This window comes from Dipodomys ordii, unplaced genomic scaffold (assembly GCF_000151885.1).
Source record: "Dipodomys ordii isolate 6190 unplaced genomic scaffold, Dord_2.0 Scaffold266, whole genome shotgun sequence".
Taxonomy (NCBI): Eukaryota; Metazoa; Chordata; class Mammalia; order Rodentia; family Heteromyidae; genus Dipodomys; species Dipodomys ordii.
The window spans coordinates 403,318-425,765 of NW_012267482.1; the positions used below are offsets into that span (position 1 = coordinate 403,318).

At 48.8% G+C, this 22,448-nt stretch overlaps 1 protein-coding gene across 2 annotated transcripts in view; it reads left to right on the top strand.

Annotated features, from left to right (window-relative positions):
• The window catches only part of Itpr2 (inositol 1,4,5-trisphosphate receptor, type 2), a 153,343-nt gene that overhangs the window by 109,384 nt on the left and 21,511 nt on the right, over window positions 1-22,448 (top strand). For both annotated transcript variants that reach the window (XM_013036243.1, XM_013036244.1), the window contains 9 exons: window positions 954-1,137; window positions 2,873-3,129; window positions 3,966-4,166; window positions 5,421-5,531; window positions 7,624-7,719; window positions 9,887-10,009; window positions 13,118-13,222; window positions 15,701-15,893; window positions 17,671-17,796. In XM_013036243.1, coding sequence (XP_012891697.1) covers window positions 954-1,137; window positions 2,873-3,129; window positions 3,966-4,166; window positions 5,421-5,531; window positions 7,624-7,719; window positions 9,887-10,009; window positions 13,118-13,222; window positions 15,701-15,893; window positions 17,671-17,796 — 1,396 coding nt within the window. The remainder of the gene's footprint in view (window positions 1-953; window positions 1,138-2,872; window positions 3,130-3,965; window positions 4,167-5,420; window positions 5,532-7,623; window positions 7,720-9,886; window positions 10,010-13,117; window positions 13,223-15,700; window positions 15,894-17,670; window positions 17,797-22,448) is intronic.

Below are 22,448 nucleotides of genomic sequence, written 5' to 3' on the forward strand. Positions count from 1 at the left end.
CTCCCTTCTCCCTCCCCCTCCCTCCCTCCCTCCCTTCTCCCTCCTTTTTCCTTCCTTCTTCCCTTCTTCCTTTCCCTGCTCTCTCTTTTTGAGCGTTGTTGTCGCTGTTGTGAAGGTGTGAAGTCCGGAGGGGTTACCGTTTCATAAGTCAGGTCATGAGTACCTTTATGTTTGGACCATGTCCCCCCTGCCCTTGCTCTCTCCCAGTTTTTCCCTCCCATCATCCCCACCCACAAGTTGTAGACTTTATTTTCCACATAGTATTTAATAAGTACCGTGCGTGTGTGTGCGTGTGCATGTGCGCATGCGTGCGTGTGCACGTGCGTGTGTGTGCGCGCACGAGTACTGGGGCTGGAACTCAGGGCCCAGGTGCTGTTAGATTTGCCACTTAAGGCTGGTGCTCTTCCACTTGAAACACACCTCTTCTCCTGACTTTTTGTGGGTTAAGAGTCCCACAGTCTTCTCTGCCCAGGCTGGCTTTGATCTTACCCTCCTGAGTAGCTATGATTACAAGTTTGACCACCAGTACCTGGCTTACATTTCTTGTGTGTGTGTTTGCGGATCCTGAGGCTTGAACTCAGGGCCTGGCTGCTGTCCCTGAGCTTTTGTGCTCAAGGCTGGTGCTCTACCACTTGAACCACAGCTCCACTTCTAGCTTTGGGTTTGTTCATGGGATTGAAGAGGCTCACAGACTTTCCTGACCAGGCTGGTTTTGAACCATGATCCTCATATCTCAGTGTCCTGAGTAGCTGGGATTGCAGGTGTGATCAGCAGTGTCAAGCAGGTTCATTTATATAGATAGTGTACAAGACGGAACAACCACCAAATTATGGAGTTGTAACTGGTCACATCTTTCATGTGAGCTTTTATCTCTAATCCTTGGGTTCATTTTTAAGCATAAAGCACCCCCTTCCCCACCAGCTCCTGATATCTTCTGATGCGTTTTCTTGCAGTATTCTTTCTATCAGCAGTTGCATGAGCAGAAAAAGTCAGAAAAGTTCTTCAAAGTTCTCTACGATCGAATGAAGGCTGCCCAGAAAGAGATCCGATCAACGGTGACTGTGAATACCGTAGATCTGGGGAGCAGGACGCAGGAGGGAGACCAGGAGCTGGCGATGCCCAGGGCGCGGATGAGAGGTGCGGAGTTGGGGGGGGGAGAAGGCCGCACGACCCACCACTGTGGGGCGACCCTTTCACGCCAGGGGCTGGGCACACACACGGTCACGTCAGGGGCTGGATACACGCACAAGGTCTCCGTGGAGGTGAAGCCACGCATTGTTCACTGGCTGATGCGTGTGTGAGATGTTTCCGGAGGTTGCATTGCGGAGGGAACTGCATTTGGAACAAGGAAGGAACAGAAGGGCTCCCAGTCTAGACCTCACAGCTCAAGGCTGGACGTGGAGAGATGAGCCGGCAGGTCTGAGGCTGGGTTAAGGGCAAGGCCGGGCAGGGCGGGGCGAGCACACTTAAAACAGACTTCCTAGAGTTAACGGTTGACATCAGAGCCGACATCTGCACGGTAGATTATCTATCGGGAAGTGTGCCTGGTAGAAGTCACCTTCGAAAGACAGAGAGAAGGCAGGGGGCAAGCAGTCCACATGCAGCTGAGGAATGAAGTCTGGGAGATGTGCAGAAATTAAAGAAAAAGTAGCCAGGTGCCGATGTCATCCTAGCTACCCAGGAGGCTGAAGCCTGAGGTGATGGTTCAAAGCCAGCCTGCGCAGGAAAGTCTGTGAGACGCTGATCTCCAAGGAAGGCTCAAGTGGGAAAGCTCCAGCTTTAAGCAAAAAAAGCGAGGGGAGACCCTGAGTTTAAGACCCAGCACTAGTGCGTCTGTGCACTCGGGTGCACACACACACACGCTCACACACACACACGCACACACACTCTCTCACACACACACACCACACGCGCGCGCACACACACACACACACTCGCACACACACACACACTCACACACGCACACACACACTTACTCACACAGTTTTGATCACTGGCTAGATCCCCAAGTAGTGCTGAGGTTTCTTTAATGCAAATCACAGAGTAACAGGAAACCTTATTCCTCAGTGGTGTGGGTGGGAATTGCTCCGGAAACCAGGTTTCTGTCTGTGTTTTTGTGCCAGTACTGGGGTTTGAACTCAGAGCCTGTTGCTTTTGAGTAGCTTTTTCGCTCAAGGCTGGCACTTGACCATTTGAACCACAGCTCTGCTTCTGGCTTTTTGCTGGTTCGTTGGAGATAAGAGTCTGGTGCATTTGCCTGGGCTGTCTTTGAACCATGGTCCTTACATCTGAGCCCCCAGAGTAGCTAGAATTGCAGCCGTAAGTCACCAATGCGCAGCTGTCATGTTGAAACTCATGTCAGGTGATTTCTTTTGAAATTCAGTTATTAGAAGGTGCCGGTCCCTGGCTGTGTTCTGTATAGGTCCCTAGGATGGCGCCAGGGGCTCAGGCCTGCCATCCTTGCTACTCAGGAGGCTGAGATCTGACGATGGCAATTTGAAGTCAGCTTTTCAATTAGCCAGCAAAAAGCCTTGATCAAAAAACAAAAAAAAAGCTCAGGGACAGTGTCCAGGCCCTGAGTTCAAGTCCCAGGAGTGCCACACACACAAAAGGGTATCAGCTCAGAATATGCAAGGGGCCGGGAAGGGGGCTCAGTGGTAGAGTGCTCACCTAGCATGCGTGAGGCCCTGGGTTCGATGCCTCAGCACCACATGCACAGAAAAAGCTGGGCATGGCACTGTGGCTCAAGTGGTAGAGCGCCAGCCTTGAGCAAAAGAAGCTAGGGACAGCGCCCAGGCCCTGAGTTCAAGCCCCAGGACTGGCACAAACAAGAAAGAAAGGAATATGAAGTGATGTCTGGCTTTATTTCCAGCGCGAGATCCGGGGCTCCATCTGAAAGAGGGGATGAGAGGGCAGTTGAGCGAGGCTTCGTCGGCCACCTCCAAAGCCTACTGCGTGTACCGGAGAGACATGGACCCGGACGTGGACCTCATGTGTGCTGGGTCAGAGCCGGGCCATGCGGAGGGCAAGTCCACGGAGGAGATGCCCATGAGCCCCACGGTGGCCACCATGCAGCCCGTCCTGAGGTTCCTGCAGCTGCTGTGCGAGAATCACAACCGAGAACTGCAGGTATGCCGACGGCCGTGGCCCCTGCGGGCCCGGGGCACCCAGGGCGGCCTGCGGCCACAGCCCGGGCAGCGCAGCAGCAGCAGCAGCAGCAGCCCGGGAGCCGGCCGGTGGGGAGCCTGCCCAGAGCCAGCCGAGAGCCCCGCACGCGCATGCGAGAGCCATGGCGGAGAAAGGCTCTCCCTGCTGTCACAATCAGCTCACGTCTTAGGGTTGTTTTTCTGTGGTTCTCAAGCCCCGGGCCCTGGCTGCCTCACTTCCTTTTTCATCGATGTCCCTCATCTGGCTTTAGAGCTCGTTATTGTAAAGCAATTATACCAAGGGGCCTAGTTCCTTTTCCACATAGCCTCTCCCCCCCCCCCCCCCCCCCCCGCATCAGTTTGGACTGTGATCCTCCCGTTTGCTCACACCCAGGCGCTGGGTCCCGTGAGCCGTGTCTCCCTTCCTCTCCTGCTCTGCTTACTTTCCAGATGGGGCTCCTGCTGTTTGCTGATTTGGGGGTTTGAACTCAGAGCCTCACACTCAATGCTTAGCTTTTTTTTTTTTTAACTCCAGGCTAGTGCTGTACCATTTGGACCATATCTTCATGTCTGGCTTTTTGCTAGTTAATCAGAGACAAGAGTCTCCCAGGTTCTGAACCATGATCCTCCTCTCCCAAGTTTCCTGAGTGACAGGCGTGAGCCGCAGGGGCTCTGTATGGAGCCTTTTTGAGTTGTAAAACACACCTAGAGAATGCTGCGGGATTACCCAGTGGTGGTGTTTGTGTGCGTTAACCCCCTGGGTTTTCTTTATTTTCTTGGTTTTATTTTAGCTCCTTGTGTTTTCTTTTCCCTCCTCAGAACTTCTTGCGGAATCAGAAGAACAAGACAAATTATAACCTTGTCTGTGAGACGCTTCAGTTTCTGGACTGCGTTTGCGGGAGCACCACAGGGGGCCTGGGCCTTCTGGGGCTCTATATCAACGAGAAGAACGTGGCGCTGGTCAACCAGACCCTGGAGAGCCTGACCGAGTACTGCCAGGGCCCGTGCCACGAAAACCAGGTACCCGCAGCCCGACCCGGGCTCCGACCTGGCAGTGTGGAGGGCTCGCGGGAGGGGAGGAGGCTGCAGGCGGTATGGACGCTCTTCTTCCTTTGCCAGACATTTTTCACTTAGCACCCTCCCCCCCCCCAAACATGCAAAGACTGAATCGTGCTACTCGGGAGGCTAAGACCTGAGGACCACAGTTGGAGGCCAGGCCGGACAGGAAAGTCTGTGAGACTCTCTCTCCAACGAACCACCAGAAAGTCAGAAGTGGAGCTGCGTGGCTCCAAGTGGTAGAGCGCCAGCCTTGAGTGAAGAAGCTAAGGGAAGATAACCCGGCCCCGAGTTCAAGTCCCAGTACCAACACCAAGAACAAAACAAAGCCAGAAAACCCTGCCACATCCCCCCCCCCTTCCCCCAGTTTCATTGTAAAAGAAAATTCCGAGAAAAGTGTTCAAGATGAAAATCAGCTTCTGAGAAAGGCTTTTTGTTTTAAATTTTAGAAAGGGTAAAACATGTTTCTTAGCCAAGACGCAGTTTTTATCTATAACCAAATCTCTCTAAGATTTCTGGAAATTTCCGCTGGCTGCATGGGGGGTGGGGTAGAGCACTGGCCCAGGAATGTAAGTAAACACGATGGCTCTTATTTTGCTACTGAGTAGATCAGGGCAGGGATTCCGAGTCTCAACCTGCCTGAGGCTCAGTCAGCTGAAGGTGGGTCCTGCAAACGCAGGACTTTGAACTGAATCTAACTGGAGACAGGCCCAGAGGTCAGTTCTGTTTTTGAGTCTCTGATTCCATTTCATGGCAGTATTATTATTGTTATTGTTATTGTTTCCGTTCACACATCAGTTTGTGAGTACAATACATCTTGAATAATGTCACCCCTTTTTCCATCATCCCCCCCTTTTTTTTGTGCCAGTGCTGGGGCTTGAACTCAGGCCTCCTGTTCTCCTTTGGCTTTTTCTCACAAGGCTCTTCACGCTACCCCTTGAGCCACGGCTCCACTTCTGGCTTTTTGCTGATTAATTAGAGATAAGGATCTCCTCCACTTTTCTGCCCAGGCTGGTTTTGAACCCTGATCCTCAGACCAACCTCCTGAGTAGCCGGGATGACAGGTGTGAGCACCAGTGCTTGGCCAAATTCCATTTATTCCTTCAGGCTCATCTTGTAGAAGCCCAGAGGCTAAAGTGACTTTATGATTTTGTGTTCCCTTATGTCCAGGGCGATGTCCGCAATCATCTGTGATTTCACAACTGTTTTGTTTTCTAGACCTGCATTGCTACTCATGAGTCTAATGGCATCGATATTATCATTGCTTTGATCCTGAATGATATTAACCCTCTGGGTAGATACCGGATGGACCTGGTTCTCCAGCTCAAGGTACAGTGGCCGCCGCTCGAAGGGAAGAGCCTCGAAGGGAAGAGCTGTTCAATTCCATGGCTTCACAGAATGGGATAGTAAAGTCAACAGGCTTGTTAAGCTCCTGATTAAAAGTGATAGTGTTAACTTACGAAGACTTCTTTGAAGCAATGCTGTGCCATTTGCTTGCTTGTTTCCCTTGTTCTATTGCTCTTTCAATTTTATTTCTTTGGGTTTTTTTTTTTTTGTTCTTTTTACTCTAAAGAGATGGAAAGGATATCCAACATTCACTATCGTGTGTATGTTGAACTACTAGAAAATTCCATCTAGGAAGTCAAGAGAGTACAAAAGAGTGTGAAAGAGTTCCAAAAAAGAGCAAAAGAGTACGCTTAGGTTGGTCTCTCTTCTTTCTAAATCTCCTTAAGGGAAAAGAAATTGTGCCAGTACTGGGGCTCGAACTCAGGGCCAAGAGCTTTCGCTTGACTGGTTCACTGAAGGCTAAAGCCACAGCTCCACTTCTGGCACTTTTTGGGGGGTAGTTCATTAGAGATAAGTGTCTCATGGACCTTGCTACCTGGGCTGGCCTCAGTCTGCAGTCCTCGTCAGCCTTCTGAGTAGCTGGGATTACAGGTGAGAGCCACCAGTGCCCGGTGAATGAACTGGAAATATTTTAGGTATAGTTCTTTAAGAAGTGGGTGACTACCCCTTATTAAAGGAATGCTGATCTTTTGTACATCTTGGTTAACAGGAGAACAGTGATTCTAAGACACAATGGTGTGTGTTCAAATTTCAGGGAATTTCATGTGTAGAGTGCTTTAAATAATAAATTTCCTGTAACATTATTGAGATGCTTTATTAGAAATTTTGAGGTTCATTTGATATCATCCCCTTCTGGATCTAATTGCTCAATTATCTGTAAGTTTGAGTATATTTTATGTATTCATTTAGTGCCTAGCTAGTGTTAATGATAGCAGTATATAATTGGCAGATAATTATGGATTCTAGCATATAATTATGAATTAAGAAAATCTGTCATCATCTTTACTAGTCTGTGAAGATGGAGGGCTGACTTTATAAGGAAGTAGGATGGTTTCATTTTTTATTTTATCTTTTGTTTTAAAGAATCCGGCTTCCTGTGGAGAAAGTTCTCCTGCTGTTTGAAACTTACATTTGAATTTGTTTCTTTTTGGTCTGTTTGTGCAAGTACAAGGCTTACAGAGTGGTTCACATTTCAGTAGGTTGTTTACAAAGGTTTCCCTCTGTTCTTCTGACCTAATGTGAAAAAGAAAATTGGTTTGACAATGCCACGCTGCTGATCGCCCTCTGAAACTGGATGCGTGTGTGTCTGCTCTTACCGGCTCATTACAGAGCTCTGCCGCTGTTAGCATGCTGTTTGCGTTAGCTTCTCCTGAGTGAAGCTCTCCACGGATCCCAGAGCCTTACTTTTTTAGGATTAGTGTGAAGCTGCAAAAAAAAAAATACAAGTAAAATAAAAATGAGACAGAAAAAATAAAATTTCCTTCAAAGTGCTAAAATGTATTCATGGTGGGCTAGTAGCCCTGGTGCATTACAACCAATCAGCATTGATTGTTTTTCCTGATATTAATCACCGAGAGAGCGTTTTTAGGATGTACTTCTGAAGGAGTCGGGTCGAATTCAGTACTGCAAACATTCAATAGAATTAATTTGTACCACCTTCACCAAAATCCGGGTAACAATTATCTTCCTAGACCAAACGCCAGTTCCATTTAGTATTTTTTTCTAACATTGACTGTTTAACGTTGACTGTCTTAAAATGATTTGAGTCAGGCTCACGCTTGTAATCCTAGCTTCTCAGTTGGCTGAGATCTGAGATTGTGGTTTGAAGCCAGCCCAGGCAGAAGTCTGTGTGACTCCTATGTCTTATAAACTACCAAAAAAAGCTAAAGTGGGGCTGTGGCTGAAGTGGTAGAGCGCCAGCCCTGAGCAAAAATGCATAGGACAGTGCCCAGGCCCTGAGTTCAAGCCCCAGGACTGGCACAAAAAGAAAGGAAGAAAGAAAACAAAAACCTTGAAGAGACGGTGACTTCATGATCAGTTTTAACCTGTGCATTAACTCAATTCCTATTTCCAGAACAATGCCTCCAAGCTCCTGCTGGCCATTATGGAAAGCAGACATGACAGCGAGAATGCAGAGAGAATTCTTTTCAACATGAGACCCCGGGAGCTGGTAAGAAATCTTTCCAAAGAGGCGCGAGCGTGCCGTGTGCATCTCCAAAACCAAACCCGTCACGACCTACTGTTATAATGCGTCACAGACCGTTGGGGCAGAGGCTGGTAGGGCCATGGCATTCTTGTTTCTTTGTTTCCCTGTGGCCATTTGCATATTTTATTCCTATGCAGTGTTTATTAGCATATCATTTGCATACCAGTGCTTTTTTGCCCTGATCACTTTCCCTGATCAAACCCATCCCTTCCCCTCCCCAACGCCCCTTCTCAGAACAGGCTCACAAGTTTCCTTGTCCTGTATGTGAACATGGGTAAAATACATGTCCTCCATATTCAGCCCCTCCTGTATCCTCTCCCATCCCCCCTCCGTCCAGCTGGTGCCCCCCCCCCCCAGCCTGCTTTACAGGCCTGTCTTCCTGTTAGGGACTGGATGTCACAGCTGGGGGAGAGTGCGTTACTTGGCTTTCTCAGTGGTGAAGTGGGCATACACGCTACAACTGACGGACCCCCAGGCTGATTCCTTGTGTGAGCGACTGTGATTTATTAGGATGGTGTGCAGGTATCTCAACTATATGTTTAGTACCTTCAGCTGCGGTAGATCTGTCAGTCTTCAGGTTTTATTTTTTATTTGTTTATATTTGTTGTTCATGGGGCTTGAACTCAAGACCTGGACTTGGCACCATCCCTGAGCTCTTGTGCTCAAGGCTAGTGGTCTACCACCTGGAGCCACGGCTCCACTTCCAGCTTCCTGGGGTTTCACTGGAGATTTTCACTGGATTTTCCTTTGCTGCCCGGGCTGGCTTTAAACCATGATCCTCAGATCTCAGCCTGCTGAGTGGCTAGGATGACAGGCGTGAGCCGCCTGCACCTGGATCTTTAGTTGTTTTTCTGTGTGTGTGTGTGTGTGTTCAAGCAACCTCCATACTGAGTTCCACGGTGGCTGCGTTAATTTACAGTCCCACCAACAGTGTAAAGGATTCCTCTCCCGCTACGATCCCCTCTAGCTGTTGTGGTTTCTTCGCTTCCCTGAGGTCACCCTTATGGCTGGGTTGACCTGGACGAAGCTCACCTTGCTTGAGGAACGCTTCAGTTGCGGTGAAGGGTGCTGAGCATCTCTGCCCGTGTTTTGTAGCCATTTGTGGGTCTCCTTGTGGAAATGTTCTCACCTCATTGTTGTATTCATCCTAAGCACTTTCCTCATCGCGCTCTCCTAAACTAGGTCCACATGCATTTTTCCAGAAAAAATGAAAAGTTGGTTTTGGTTTAATTGTGAGTACAGTTATGTCCTCCATATTTATAGGCATCACATCATAAATTCAACGGGTTGTAGAGCAAAAACACTTACCCAGTGAAACATGCGATTTATTTCAAAAACTGATTAAATGCTGAACATCTAGAGACTTCTTTTGCCATAGTTCCCGACGTGATACAGTGTGGCAATGCTGATTTGCTGACGCCGCACCAGTCTGTGTGGGACTGAGTGTCTCTAGATTTGGTTCCCCAATGATTAAGCTGCTTAAAAACAAATAACAGGAGGCTGAGATCCGAGGCTAGAGGTTCCAAGCCAGCCTGAGCAGGGATGTCCACGAGACTCATCTCCAGTTAACATAAAAACAAACCAGAGGTGGAGCTTTGGCTCAAACGTAGAGCGCCCGCTTTGTGTGAAATCGTAAGGGAACTCAGAGGCCCTGAGTTCAAAGCTAGTTAACAAACAAACAAACACAGTGTCAGAATATTCATAGTTTGAGAACTTTTATGCTTTTCTGTCTCAGAAAGCTTTTTCCTTTTTTTTTTTTTTTTGAGGTAATCTTGGGACTTGACGGCAAGGCCTAAATGTTCTTGCTGAGCTGTTTTGCTCAAGGCTGATGCTCTACCACTTGAGCCACAGCACCACTTCCAGCTTTTTGGTGGTTCACTGGAGATCAATCTCACAGACTTTCCCGCCCGGGCTGGCTTTGAACTGCGATCCTCAGATCTCAGCCTCCTGAGTAGCTGGGATGACGGGCGGGAGCCACCCGCGCCCTGGCTACTTTTCACTTTTAAAGTCTTGCTCACTGTATGACGTGTGTGTGGTGGGAGGTGAGGATGGGTGAGCGGGCATGTCAGCTGTCAGGAAGAGGAATCAGGATGAATCCCCCTGTGTCTGATTCTGTTTCTTCCCTCGCCAGGTGGACGTGGTGAAGAGCGCCTACAGCCAGGGCGTAGAGGGCGACCGTGGGGAGGAGGAGGCCCGGGACGACAGCATTTCCCCGAAGGACGTTGGCCACAACATCTACATCCTGGCCCATCAGGTGCCTCCTTTTATACCCTTGCATTACTCCCGGTCTCTGGCCTTTGGGTTGCAAAACAAATCCAACCCCTGACACCTGGTCACGTTCTCCAGAGGCCGCCAGGTCGCGTGCCACGGAGAACCGCGCTTTACCAAGGTTTGTTGGAGCAGGAGGGAAGAGACAGCCCCCTGTCCAAACCCAACAACACAAAAGCCACCAGCTCCCCGAGAGGCAGGGAGCTGGAGTCACGTCTAGGGGGGGAAGCCCGGCTCACCTCAGGAACACAAGCAGCCCATGTCTTCTCTCCTGCGTGGAAGCTAGATCTAAACTAACATGCCGCAGGACCCTAGGCAGTCCTCACAGGAGACCGAAGGAGGGAGGGCTGAGGAGGAACACCGATGTGCCAGCCGTTTACCCAGGAAATGGAAACAAGAGCGTGGTGGTTTTTGTTTCCTTTCCTTGTTGTCTTGTTTGTTCATCTCTCTGTCTCTGGGAGGCCAAAGGGGGCACAGCACTGGAGGGACAGAGGGTGGACAAGGCAGCCGTGGTCCTCCCTGGACACCGGGTGGAGAATGAGCTCTACCACTGTGGGTGGGGATGGGAGGGAAGAGGGGACACTGTCCCCAAAAGTGCACTCATGACCTGACTCAGTCACTGCCACACCTCTGCAATCGCCTTATCATCCTAATTAGAGATACCCTCCCTGAAGTCCTGGGGCAGGGGGGCAGGCACAGGGAGGCACGGGTGATGTGGGGTGCGCTTCCGTCTGGTGGGGACACCAGCGGGCAGCTGTCTTCTCTTTGATCTGTTGGTGGACAAACCTTCCCAGCACCGCGGCGCAAGGCAGCTGACTGCTTCTCCCGGATGGTCAGGAGACTGCTTTCTCAGTTCTTTGCTGCCATTTTGTGGCTTATACAGAACTCCCATTTGTAGCTGGGCACCTGTCATGCTAGCTACTCTGGAGGCTGAGTTCTGAAGATCATGGTTTGAAGCCAGCCTGGGCAGGAAAGTCCACAAGACTCTGATCTCCAATGAACTACTTAGAAAAAGCCAGGCGTGGCTCTGTGTGTCTCAAGTGGTAGAGCGCTAGCTTTGAGTGCAACGAGGCTCAGCTGAGTTCAAGCCCCAGGACCAGCAAAAAAGTCCCATTCATGGTAAATATTGTTTGATACATTTCATTTCACCAACACGTTCAGGTTTGAAGTTATCTTTTTCTAAGACAGGCTTGTTGGCAAGTTTGGAACTGTAAATGGACATCTGCCCATGGGATGTGGTGCAATAGCTCCCCTCCCCCCCTTTTGTCTTTTTTGGTGGTTGTGAGCCCTGAGCTCTTCAGCTCAAGGCCGGCGCTCTACCACTTGAGCCACAGTGCTACTTCCTTGAAAGGATCTCTTAATGTTTACATTTTTATTCCTTAACATTATTAAGCAAGTGCTTAAAGCTAAATGGATTATAAATGAAGCCATAAAGAACCACATTAGTAAACCCATAAGCCAACAAAAACGTGCACATTGATATGTAGTATAGTGACATATATGTCTGTGTGTGTGCTTGTATGTATTTTGCCTGTAATGTTGATAGATTTAATTTGTTTTTCTAGTTCAACCATAAATGAAAGCATCACTATCTAGATGACATTTTATCCTGAAGACTATTGTAGAAGTATGAGCTGGGGTGGCTTTCAGGACAAGAAAGTGAACTGACATAATAGTACACATTTACATATTATTGAAGTGATATCAGAAAATAGATTTTCCTAATGTAAGAGACAAGACAATAATGCAAGTATATGAGTCTTATTAATTACATGATGAGATTTCTCAGCCTTTGAAATGGTTTGTTGGGGGGCTGTTGATGAATTTCACATTTCAGAATTACTTAGACACAAAAATACAGCGGAGCAGTATGACAAGATAATACTAAAAGATAAATTGTTGACATAAAAAAACTAAGCCCTGAGAAGTGCAACTAATTATCCATAACCAAACCAAAAATAGCTCCCATTTATGGCCCAACCACATACAAAGGCCAGCACTGGAGATGTGGCTCAAGTAGTATAGCACCAGCCTTGAGAGAAAAAGCCCAGCAAAACCATGAGGCCCTGAGTTCAAGTCACAGTACAAGCACACACACACACACATATACACACACATACACATACACACATACATACACATACCACACACATACATACATGCACACACACACACACACACACACACACATTAAAAAAGGAACAGCAAAGGCCCTGTTCCTACTTCGGGAGCTTTTCTCTTGCTTCTTTTTTTAAAAAGTCATATGAAAGGGTGTGTATATGGCAAGGTTTACAGTGCACAGATTTGTCTGATTAAATGCACTTCAAGAACCCCTCAGAACGAACTGAAAGTCTGGTTCACAGAGTTATTCTTCAGGATGTTTTTAATAGGCTTGCATAGATAGGGAATTAGCTACTTTGAAAGATTGAGTGTATATGTGAATTGATTTGTAAGAAGGTATGTTGAACTTTGAGCAAGTTGCAAATTAGGACAACAAACAAACAAATCTCTGGGTTGGTACCATGTTCACATACTTAGAATCATAGGATGTATTTTTTCACGTGCATGCACGCGTGTGTGTATGTGTGTGTGTGTGTGTGTGTGTGTGTGTGTGTGTGTGTGCATGTGCACATGCATTGGTCCTGGGGCTTAAACTCAGGACTATTGTCCCAGAGCTTTTGTGCTCAAGGCTAGCTGTACCACTTGAGCCACAGCTCCACTTGTGGCTTTTTGCTGGTTCATTGGCGATCAGAGTCTCATAGACTTTCCTGCCTGGGCTGGCTTTGAACCGTGATCCCCAGATCTCAGCCTCCTGAGTAGCTGGGCTGACAGGTGTTTGTCCCAGGCTTGGCTCATTATGTCTGTTAGGAGGAGTTTTCAGTTTGACATGCCAGTTCATGAGTACGGTATTTCTTGATCAATGAAGCCCTAATCGAAATCATGAGGTATTAATTGTTGGTCTTTTGGGTTTGATTATGTATGATGTTTATAGGCAAGACGTATTTTCCGGAAGTGTAACCAACCACTGTGAAGCCAAAGCAGGGCGATTGTGTGGCCTGGCCACCTGACTGTTGAAATCCTTTCTCCCCTTCAGCTGGCTTGCCACAATAAGCTGCTGCAGCACTTGCTGAAACCCGGGTCCGACCCAGACGGGGACGAAGCCTTGAAGCATTACGCCAGCCACACTGCCCAGATCGAGGTAGCCATCCCAGCCCCATAGCTTTATCTCTGAGGGATTAAGCAGCATTGAGTGATTGAAGTGAAAGGTATACACTAAGAGGTAGTGTCCAAGCCAGGGGCTGGTGCTCACACCTGTAATCCCTGCTACACAGGGGACTGAGACACGTGAGGATCGAGGCTTTGAAGCCAGCCTGGTCAGGAGAGTCCTTGAGACTCTTACCTCCAGTTAATGACCAAAACGCCAGACATGGAGCTGTGGTTCTAGTGGTAGAGTGCCAGCCTTGAGTGGAAAAGCCAGGGGACAGCGTGAGGCCCTGAGCTCACACCTCAGTACTCTCTCTCACACGCACACACACACACACATGCACACACACACACACGCACGCATGCACACACCCACAATTTTTTTTGTCACCCATGCATCTTGAACTCTGGGCCTGGGCGCTGTCCCTCAGCTCTTCAGCTCAAGGCTGGCGCTCTACACTTGAGCCACAGCACCAGTTCCAGTTTTCTGGTGGTTCATTAGAGATAAGAGTCCCATGTACTGCATGTGTTTCTAATGCACTTATAAGATTATCTCTTTGTTGCTTGGTATGTCCCTCCCCCACAGTATAACCCCTGCTTTCACTATATTTGATGTCAGTATAACTTGAGGAGGAGATGGGGAAAAGTTGCAACAATGAGAAGTACAAGTTGTCGTGTCCAAAACGAGCTTTACAACATTGGTGCGGGGGGGGGGGGGCGGGGAAGGGGGGAAGGAGAAAGATTGGGATGGGGGGAGGGGGGAGGCTGGGAAGGGATGTGAAGGGTAAACAAAAGGAGGAGGCTGCAATGCTTGGTAAGAAATGTACGCATTATCCTGCCCATGTAATTGTAACCCCTCTGTACAGTATCTTCACAAATAAAATAAAATAAAAAAAAGAGTCCCATGTACTTTCCTGCTCAGGCTGGCTTTGAACTGCGATCCTCAGATCTCAGCCTCCCTAGGCTCTAGGATGACAGGCGTGAGCTATGGTACCTGCCTACAAAAGCAATTTTTGAACATTAAAAGAAAAAAGGAAGGCACGATACAATAGAGATCTCTGCCTGTATTAATGGTCCAAAGCGTAGAAAATGTGGAAAACTCTAGATGAAGTTTCCATATTGGTATCATAAGCTAGAGCAGGTCATTGGCCTCTTCACCCTCAAAATGAGTCACGCCTTAGTGGCGATGGCAGTCGGCCCCATGGTCTTTGTGGATTCAGTGTTGTGTGTTGGGAGCTCTATCTGTCATCACTACCCTGATTATCATCTTGACACTTACTGGCTGAACTAATCCAGTTGGAGTGAGCTGAGGCTTATCACGACTCATTTACACTGTGCAGGTTTTTATTATTTACTCTTTATTGTCAGTACTGGGGCTCAAACTCTAAGTTTCAAGCTCTCCTTGGCTTTTTCACTCAAGGCTGGTGCTCTGCCGCTTGAGTCAGGCCTCCAGTCAGCCATTTTGCTGATTCATCAGCTGTAGAATCTTGCACACTTTTTTTTTTATTTGCATTCCTCAGGTCTCAGCCTACCTGAGCAGCTCGAATTACAGGCATGAGCCCCAATGCCTGGCTAGATTGCATAGTTTCATTAGTTGGCTCTGATAGATTATAACCAATTACCTGCTATAATAACTTCTAAAGAGAAGTTATTGAATGTTAAAAGGCTTTGGTGCCCACAAGTTCTCCACAGACACTAGTTTTCATGTTCGTCCACAGTACAGCTCACAGGTGCCCTTCAGTGAATCTCCCCTCCCCACTTCCAGCCTGCAGTAATTTACCAATATTGATCACAATGACATACTGTGAGCTTCATGTACACTTCAACTCTCTCCAATGTGACACAGGATCAGGTGTTTATATTTATATCTTTGTATTTATAAAAGCTAAACAAGATGGGCCATATGCCATTAGTTCACACCTGCAATCCTAGCTACTCAAGGGGCTGAGATCTGAGGATTGTGGTTCAAATCCAGCCCAGGCACGAAAGACCGTGGAGACTCCTTTCTCTAAGTAACTATCAAAAACCCAGAAGTGAGCTGGGCACCACTGGCTCATGCCTGTAATCCTAGCTACTCAGGAGGCCGAGATCTGAGGATTGCAGTTCAAAGCCAGCTTGGCCACGAAAGTCCTTCCAATGAACCACTCAAAAAATGGAAGTGGAGCTGTGGCTCAAGTGGTAACGTGTGCTTGAGCACAAAAAGGCTCAGGGACAGCTCCCAATCCCTGAGTTCAAGCCCCACAACCAATTACACCAAAACAAAACAAAAAGCCAGAAGTGGAGGGAGCTATGTCTCAAATGGTAGAGTGCTAGTTAATTGAAAGTGTTCAGGAACAGTGTCCGGGCCCTGAGTTCAAGCCTCAGGAGTAGCACCCAAACCCCGCCCCCCTTTGCAGGGTGAATGGAACATAATTATGATAACTGATATTACTGAAAATCAGTTTATCAACTATAAATGAATGGATGTTTTCAGATTGTTCGGCCTGACCGGACCATGGAGCAGATAGTTTTCCCTGTCCCCAGCATCTGTGAATTCCTCACGCGAGAGTCCAAGTCCCGCGTGTTCAACACGACAGAGCGGGATGAGCAAGGAAGCAAGGTGAACGACTTCTTCCAGCAAACGGAGGATCTCTACAACGAGATGAAGTGGCAGAAGAAAATCAGGAGTGAGTGTACTCATTCAGCTGAAGCCACGAGTTTGTGTGTAAATGGTAGCTCAGCACATGAGATACATGACAGCAAGCCATGTAAACCTGTGTGTGTACTAGAGTTTGAACCCTGGGCCTGGGCGCTGTCTCTGAGCTTTTTGTCCTCAAGCCTAGTGCTCTGTCACTTGAACCACGGCTCTACTCCCAGCTTTTTGCTGGCTCATTGGAGCTAAGACTCTCCCAGACCTTTTTGCCACACTGGGTGTGTCCTGTGGCCCTCGGATCTCAGCCCCTGAGTGGCTGGATGACAGGCGCGACACAGCGCCCAGATGTGAATTCTTCCAAACCCACCAGGTTGTTGGCAAACTGTTACAGTTGAAAGTGGACAAACATCATAAATCAGCAGCTCCCAGCAAGCAGTTCTGTGCTCCAGTGCTGAGACTCAGATTTCCATGAGAATTTGTGTTACAGGAATTTTTTTTCAGTTGAAAGTGTTTTTTTAATTTTGCCAGGCACCGGTGGCTCACGCCTGTCATCCTCGCTACTCAGGAGGCTGAGATCTGAGGATCGCAGTTCAAAGCCAGCCCTGGCAGGAAAGTCTGTGAGACTCTTATCTCCAGTAAACCACTAGAAAACCACAAAAACCAGTGGCGCTGTGGCTCAAGTGGTAGAGCACTGACCTTGAGCTGAAGAGCTGAGGGACAGTGCCCAGGCCCAGAGTTCAAGCCCATGACCAACAACAAAAAAAATTAATGTTACTGTGAAGGTGATGTACAGAGGGATCACTGTTATGTTAAGGCAATGAGTCCATTTCTTGTCAAACATTGTTACCCCCCCCTCATTTTTCTCCCACTTCCCCCATCCCCCACGGAGTCTCTTCCTGTTACAGGAATTCTTATGAGAAGCTCACCTTTGCTAGTAATTTCTGTCTTTAAAGCATGGGATTGCAGCCAGTTTAAAGGTCATGTTACCATGGATACAGGGATGCCATTTTACTAAAAGGAGTCATAGGCAGCTGCTAAACTGGGTCCTCATTAGCTCTGGGGACACATAAGAGGAAATTACTATAGAAGTATCTTTTCTGAGTCTGGCACTGATGGCTATAATTCCAGCTACTTAGGAGTCTGAGACCTGAGGATCATGGTTTGGTGCCAGCCTGGGCAGAAAAGTTCAGGAGACTCCTACCTCCAATTAATTAGCAAAAAAGCTGGAAGTGGTGTTGTAGCTCAATGTAGAGCACCAGCCTTGAGCAAGAAAACCTCAGGGACAGAGCCCAGGTAGGCCCTGAATTCAAGCCCTACTATCCATTCCCCAAAATAAATAAATAAAAGTAAACAACAACAGCCAGAAAAGCAGACATAGGATTAAGAAGGAGTCAGAAAAGCAATACAAAAGTTATTATTATAATTATTACTTTGGTCAGTCGTGGGGTTTGAACTCAGGGCCTTGATGCTGTCCCTGAGCTCTTTTTGCTCAAGGCTAGTGCTCTACTATTTTGAGCCACAGTGTCACTTTCAGTTTTCTGGTGGTTCACTGGAGCTAAGAGTCTCATGGACTTTCCTGTCTGGGTTCAAACCAGGATCCTCAGATCTCAACCTCTTGAGTAGCTAGGATCACAGGTGTGAGCCACTGGTGCCTGGCAGAAGTGATTAATTTTAAGAAACTTTCCCACGTAAGCCACCGTTGATGTTCCTGGAAGTGTTTTCTTACAGTGCATGAAGCTTCACTCAGAACACCATGAGTTGAAATGAAATATTCTTTTCTGCCCTGGCCCCGCTCCCTGGCTGTTTCTCAGGCAACCCCACCCTGTTCTGGTTCTCGAGGCACATCTCCCTGTGGGGAAGCATTTCCTTTAACCTGGCCGTGTTCATCAATCTCGCTGTCGCCCTGTTCTACCCATTTGGAGACGATGGAGATGAAGGTAAGAGCCTACCCTTCCTTACAGGATGCATAGCACAGTGTTCTAAAGCAATCCTGAAATTACACAGAGCGTCCAGACACGAGAGACTTCCGTCTGTGTGTGTGCGTGTGTGCGTGTGCATGCGCGCGCATGTGTGTGTGCATGTGCATGTGCGTGCGTGTGTGCGTGTGCATGTGTGTGTGCATGCGTGTGTGTGCGTGTGTGTGCGCCAATAGTAGGACTTGAACTCAGAGCCTTGCTCTCTTGTCTTTTTCACGTGAGGCTGGTTCTCTACCACTTGAGCCACACCTCCAAGTTTTGCTTTTTGCTAGTTCATTGGAGGTAAGAGTATTATTTACTTATATCTTTAGCCTGGCTTTGAACTGTAATCCTAAGACCTCAGCTTCCTGAGAAGCTTACAGGCATGAGCTACCTGTGCTTAGCTGAGAGATTTTTGTTTTTTAATAATTGTATTCTAGTTAATAAACTGTGTGAGCAATAATGGAAATAGATTGTTGCCATTTGACAAATACCACAGTTGTCAGACTCATCAACAGATGCTAAAATAATGGTTGATCACATAATGAAAAACATGAAGAGATTGACTGTAGTCTTAAAGCATCTCCTCACAATATATTTACCTATTAAGAAAAGGACAAGGAGTAGTTTTGAAATAGAGAAATTGCTTTAATGAAGTAATCATTGAATCCTGATACATTGCTCTAGCCAGGACTCTGCCAAAAAATTTTGACGTAATTTCAATTTGGGAAATTTCAGACAGACCCCAAATGAGTCATTCTACAAGATAGTAGAAGAGTGTTTTTCAAATTTATGAAACTTATGAAAGCCAAAGATGAGATAAATGCCTAAATTAAGAGAAACTAACCAGGCGCCAGTAGCTTATGCCTATAATCCCAGCTACTCAGGAGACTAAGATCTAAGAATTATGGTTCAAAGCCAGCCTGAGCAAGAAAGTCTGTAAGACTCTTCTCTCCAACAAAGCACTAAAAAGCTGCAAGTGAAACTGTGGCTCAAAATGGTAGAGTGCTAGCCTTGTCACAGAGGCTCAGAGACAGTGCCCAGGCTCTGAGTTCAAGCCTCAGGATTGACATATACACACACACAAAGAAATAATATGGTACATCCTGAATCAATAACCAGTAAAAGATCTCAGATGAACACACAGTACCCTTTCCAACCCCAGACCTCAATCTTTTTTTCTCAAAAGTCATCTAGCCCAGTATGGAATGGGCTGGCACAGGGTGTGGGCTGTGTGTGTTTCCTCCAGGTGTGTTTTCCAGCCTGCTAACCTTTAGAGCTACTGAGACTTTCTTGGCAAAGTGTGAAAACCAGAGGGGCGGGAAGTCCTGCCCCATGCCGATGTCACCACCATCCATGCTGGCCGCTGCGGGGGGGGGTGAGGGGGGAGACACCTGATATATTTAGGCTGCTTGCTCTGGGGGAGGGATAGAGAGAGAGACAGACACACCACAAGAGGCTGCAAGAGAGGGGCCTCCCAGAGTGGTGCAGCCAGGCGGAGAGGCCTGAGGCCTGTGAAGAACCAAGAGGCCTGCAGAGGAACCTGTGGAGAGGCCTGTGGAGAGTGGAGAGGCCTGTGGAGACGCCTGTGGAGAGTGGAGAGGCCTGTGGAGAGGAGAGAGGCCTGTGGAGAGTGGAGAGGCCTGTGGAGACGCCTGTGGAGAGTGGAAAGGCCTGTGGAGAGTGGAGAGGCCTGTGGAGAGTGGAGAGGCCTGTGGAGAGTGGAGAGGCCTGTGGAGAAGCCTGTGGAGAGTGGAGAGGCCTGTGGAGAAGCCTGTGGAGAGTGGAGAGGCCTGTGGAGAAGCCTGTGGAGAGCAGAGAGGCCTGTGGAGAAGCCTGTGGAGAGTGGAGAGGCCTGTAAAGAGTGGAGAGGCCCGTGGAGAAGCCTGTGGAGAGTGGAGAAGCCTGTGGAGAGTGGAGAAGCCTGTGGAGAGTGGAGAAGCCTGTGGATAGTGGAGAGGCCTGTGGAGAAGCCTGTGGAGAGTGGAGAAGCCTGTGGAGAGTGGAGAGGCCCGCAGAGAAGCCTGTGGAGAGCGGAGAAGCCTGTGGAGAGTGGAGAGGCCCACGGAGAAGCCCGTGAAGAGTAGAGAAGTCTGTGGAGAGTGGAGAGGCCCGCGGAGAAGCCTGTGGAGAGTGGAGAGGCCTGTGGAGAAGCCTTGGAGAGTAGAGAAGCCTGTGGAGAGTGGAGAGGCCTGTGGAGAGTGGAGAGGCCCACGGAGAAGCCTGTGGAAAGGCCTGTGGAGAAGCCTATGGAGAGCAGAGAGGTCTGTGGAGAGGCCTGGGAAGAGGTGGGAGACCTGCAGAGAGGTGAGCGGCCTGTAGAGAGGCCTCTGGAGAATGGGAAGGCCTGTGGAGAGGAGAGAGGCCTGTGGAGAGGAGAGAGGCCTGTGGAGAGCAGAGAGGCCTGTGGAGAGGAGAGAGGCCTGTGGAGAGGAGAGGCCTGTGGAGAGGAGAGAGGCCTGTGGAGTGGAGAGGCCTGTGGAGAGGAGAGAGGCCTGTGGAGAGGAGAGAGGCCTGTGGAGAGCAGAAGCCTGTGGAGAGGAGAGGCTTGTGGAGCGGAGAGGCCTGTTGAGAACAGAGAGACCTGTGGATAGGGGAGGCCTGTGGAGAGCAGAGAGGCCTGTGGAGAGGAGAGAGGCCTGTGGAGAGCAGAGAGGCCTGTGGAGAGCAGAGAGGCCTGTGGAGAGGAGAGAGACCTGTGGAGAGGAGAGACCTGTGGAGAGGAGAGGCCTGTGGAGAGGAGAGAGGCCTGTGGATAGGAGAGGCCTGTGGAGAGGAGAGAGGCCTGTGGAGAGCAGAGGCCTGTGGAGAGGAGAGGCTTGTGGAGCGGAGAGGCCTGTTGAGAACAGAGAGACCTGTGGATATGGGAGGCCTGTGGAGAGCAGAGAGGCCTGTGGAGAGGAGAGAGGCCTGTGGAGAGGAGAGAGGCCTGTGGAGAGCACAGAGGCCTGTGGAGATGAGAGAGGCTTGTGAGGCCTGCGGGAAGGAGGAAGGAGGAAAAGGGAAGAAAAACCTGCCCCCTTTTGGAGGTTGCAGTTGCTTCTAGTTCTGAGGTAGCCCAGTTGCTGACCGACTAATAAGAACTCCTTTGTCACTTTTAACCGTGCCTCTGGGGATTTTCTTGCTCCCAGGTCATTACAACAGATACCTGGTTCATTCTTGGCTTAGAATATTAACGAAAGAGTAGTGTCTACCTTCAGGAGCTTGCTATTGAGCAGAATTCAAAAGGAGATTGTAAACAACCAAGGCCAGCCAGCAGGGCCCCTCTGTCTTGGACGGATGGGTCTAGACTGTCTCGCTCGTTCCTGCCAGGCTGATTCAGCTGCGGTGGATGCTGGAAGTGTCCTGGAGGTCTCCTCAGGAGTTGAAGATTGCCATGGCCACTGTGTTCCGGCCTGGATTTCCCCTGGCACAAGCAGAGTCGGAGATGGGGCAAACAGAACCCAAGATAGCGAATGGTTTTGAGAGAGAGAGAGACAGAGACAGGGAGAGACAGGGAGAGAGAGACAGAGACAGAGAGACTCTTCACAGTTTGTGTGAGAGCAAGTGAGTTCTTAGGAGAGACTTGAATTTACTGGTGTCCTCAGGGCCACAGTGTGCTGGCCCAGGTGAGGCCCTGCTCAGGGAAGCACGGGAAGCCGCCTGTGTCCTCACAGAGCTCCAGGTCTCCTTACAGGACCACGGAGGGAGCAGAGCCGCGGCCTGAGCCCAGCGTCCTCCTGCCAGCTGCTGCAGATGTCACTGAACCGCACCGCCTTCTGGGTCTGGGTCTGGGTCTGAGTTTCCATCTGGGGTTTGAACTCTGGCTTGGTTCTTTCCCCGAGCTTGTTTTTATCTTTTAACTTGTTATTATTAAGGTGACATGTAGGAGGCTGAAGGTGACAGGTCAGGTCATGAATACGTTTCTTTTTGGAGTGTTCCCCTTCCCTTGCTCTCTCCCAGTTTTCCCCCCGTCCCCACCCATCAATTGCAGAGTTCATTTTCCACATGGTGTCCAGTGAGGACCACAGCTGCATTTCTTCACCCTTCAGGCCTCCACGCTTTCATGCTCAAGGCTGGTACTCCCCCACCTAAGCCACAGCTCCACGTTAGAAATAAGCGTCTCACAGACTTTCCTGCCTGGGCTGGCTTTGAACTGTGATCCTCAGATCTTGGCCTCCTGAGTAGCTGCAATTATAGGTGTGAGCCACCAGTGCTTGGCTTATACTATTTTTTTAAGCGAGAAAATGTGTGTGTGTGTGTGTGTGTGTGTGTGTGTGTGTGTGTATCTGTGTGTCTGTGCATGCGTGTGTGCTAGTCATTGGGATTACACCCAGGGCCCCAGCACTCCCTTGGCTTTTATATCTCAGGCTGGTGCTCTAGTACTTGAGCTAGGCCCTGACTTCTGGCTTTTTGCTGGTTAATTAGAGCTGAGGGTATCCACTGTCCAACCTGGCTTTGACCCTTGATCCTCGTATCTCATCATCCTGACAACCAGGATTGCACATGTGAAACACCACTAGCTAGTCTTTTAAGTTGCCTTGAAATTAGTCACAAACTTTCTGGAAATTTAATAATAAGTAATGTTTTCAAAGACATTTCCTTAGAATATCTACAGTACAGAGGGGTGGTTTTGCTGAATGCTTGCTGGTGGT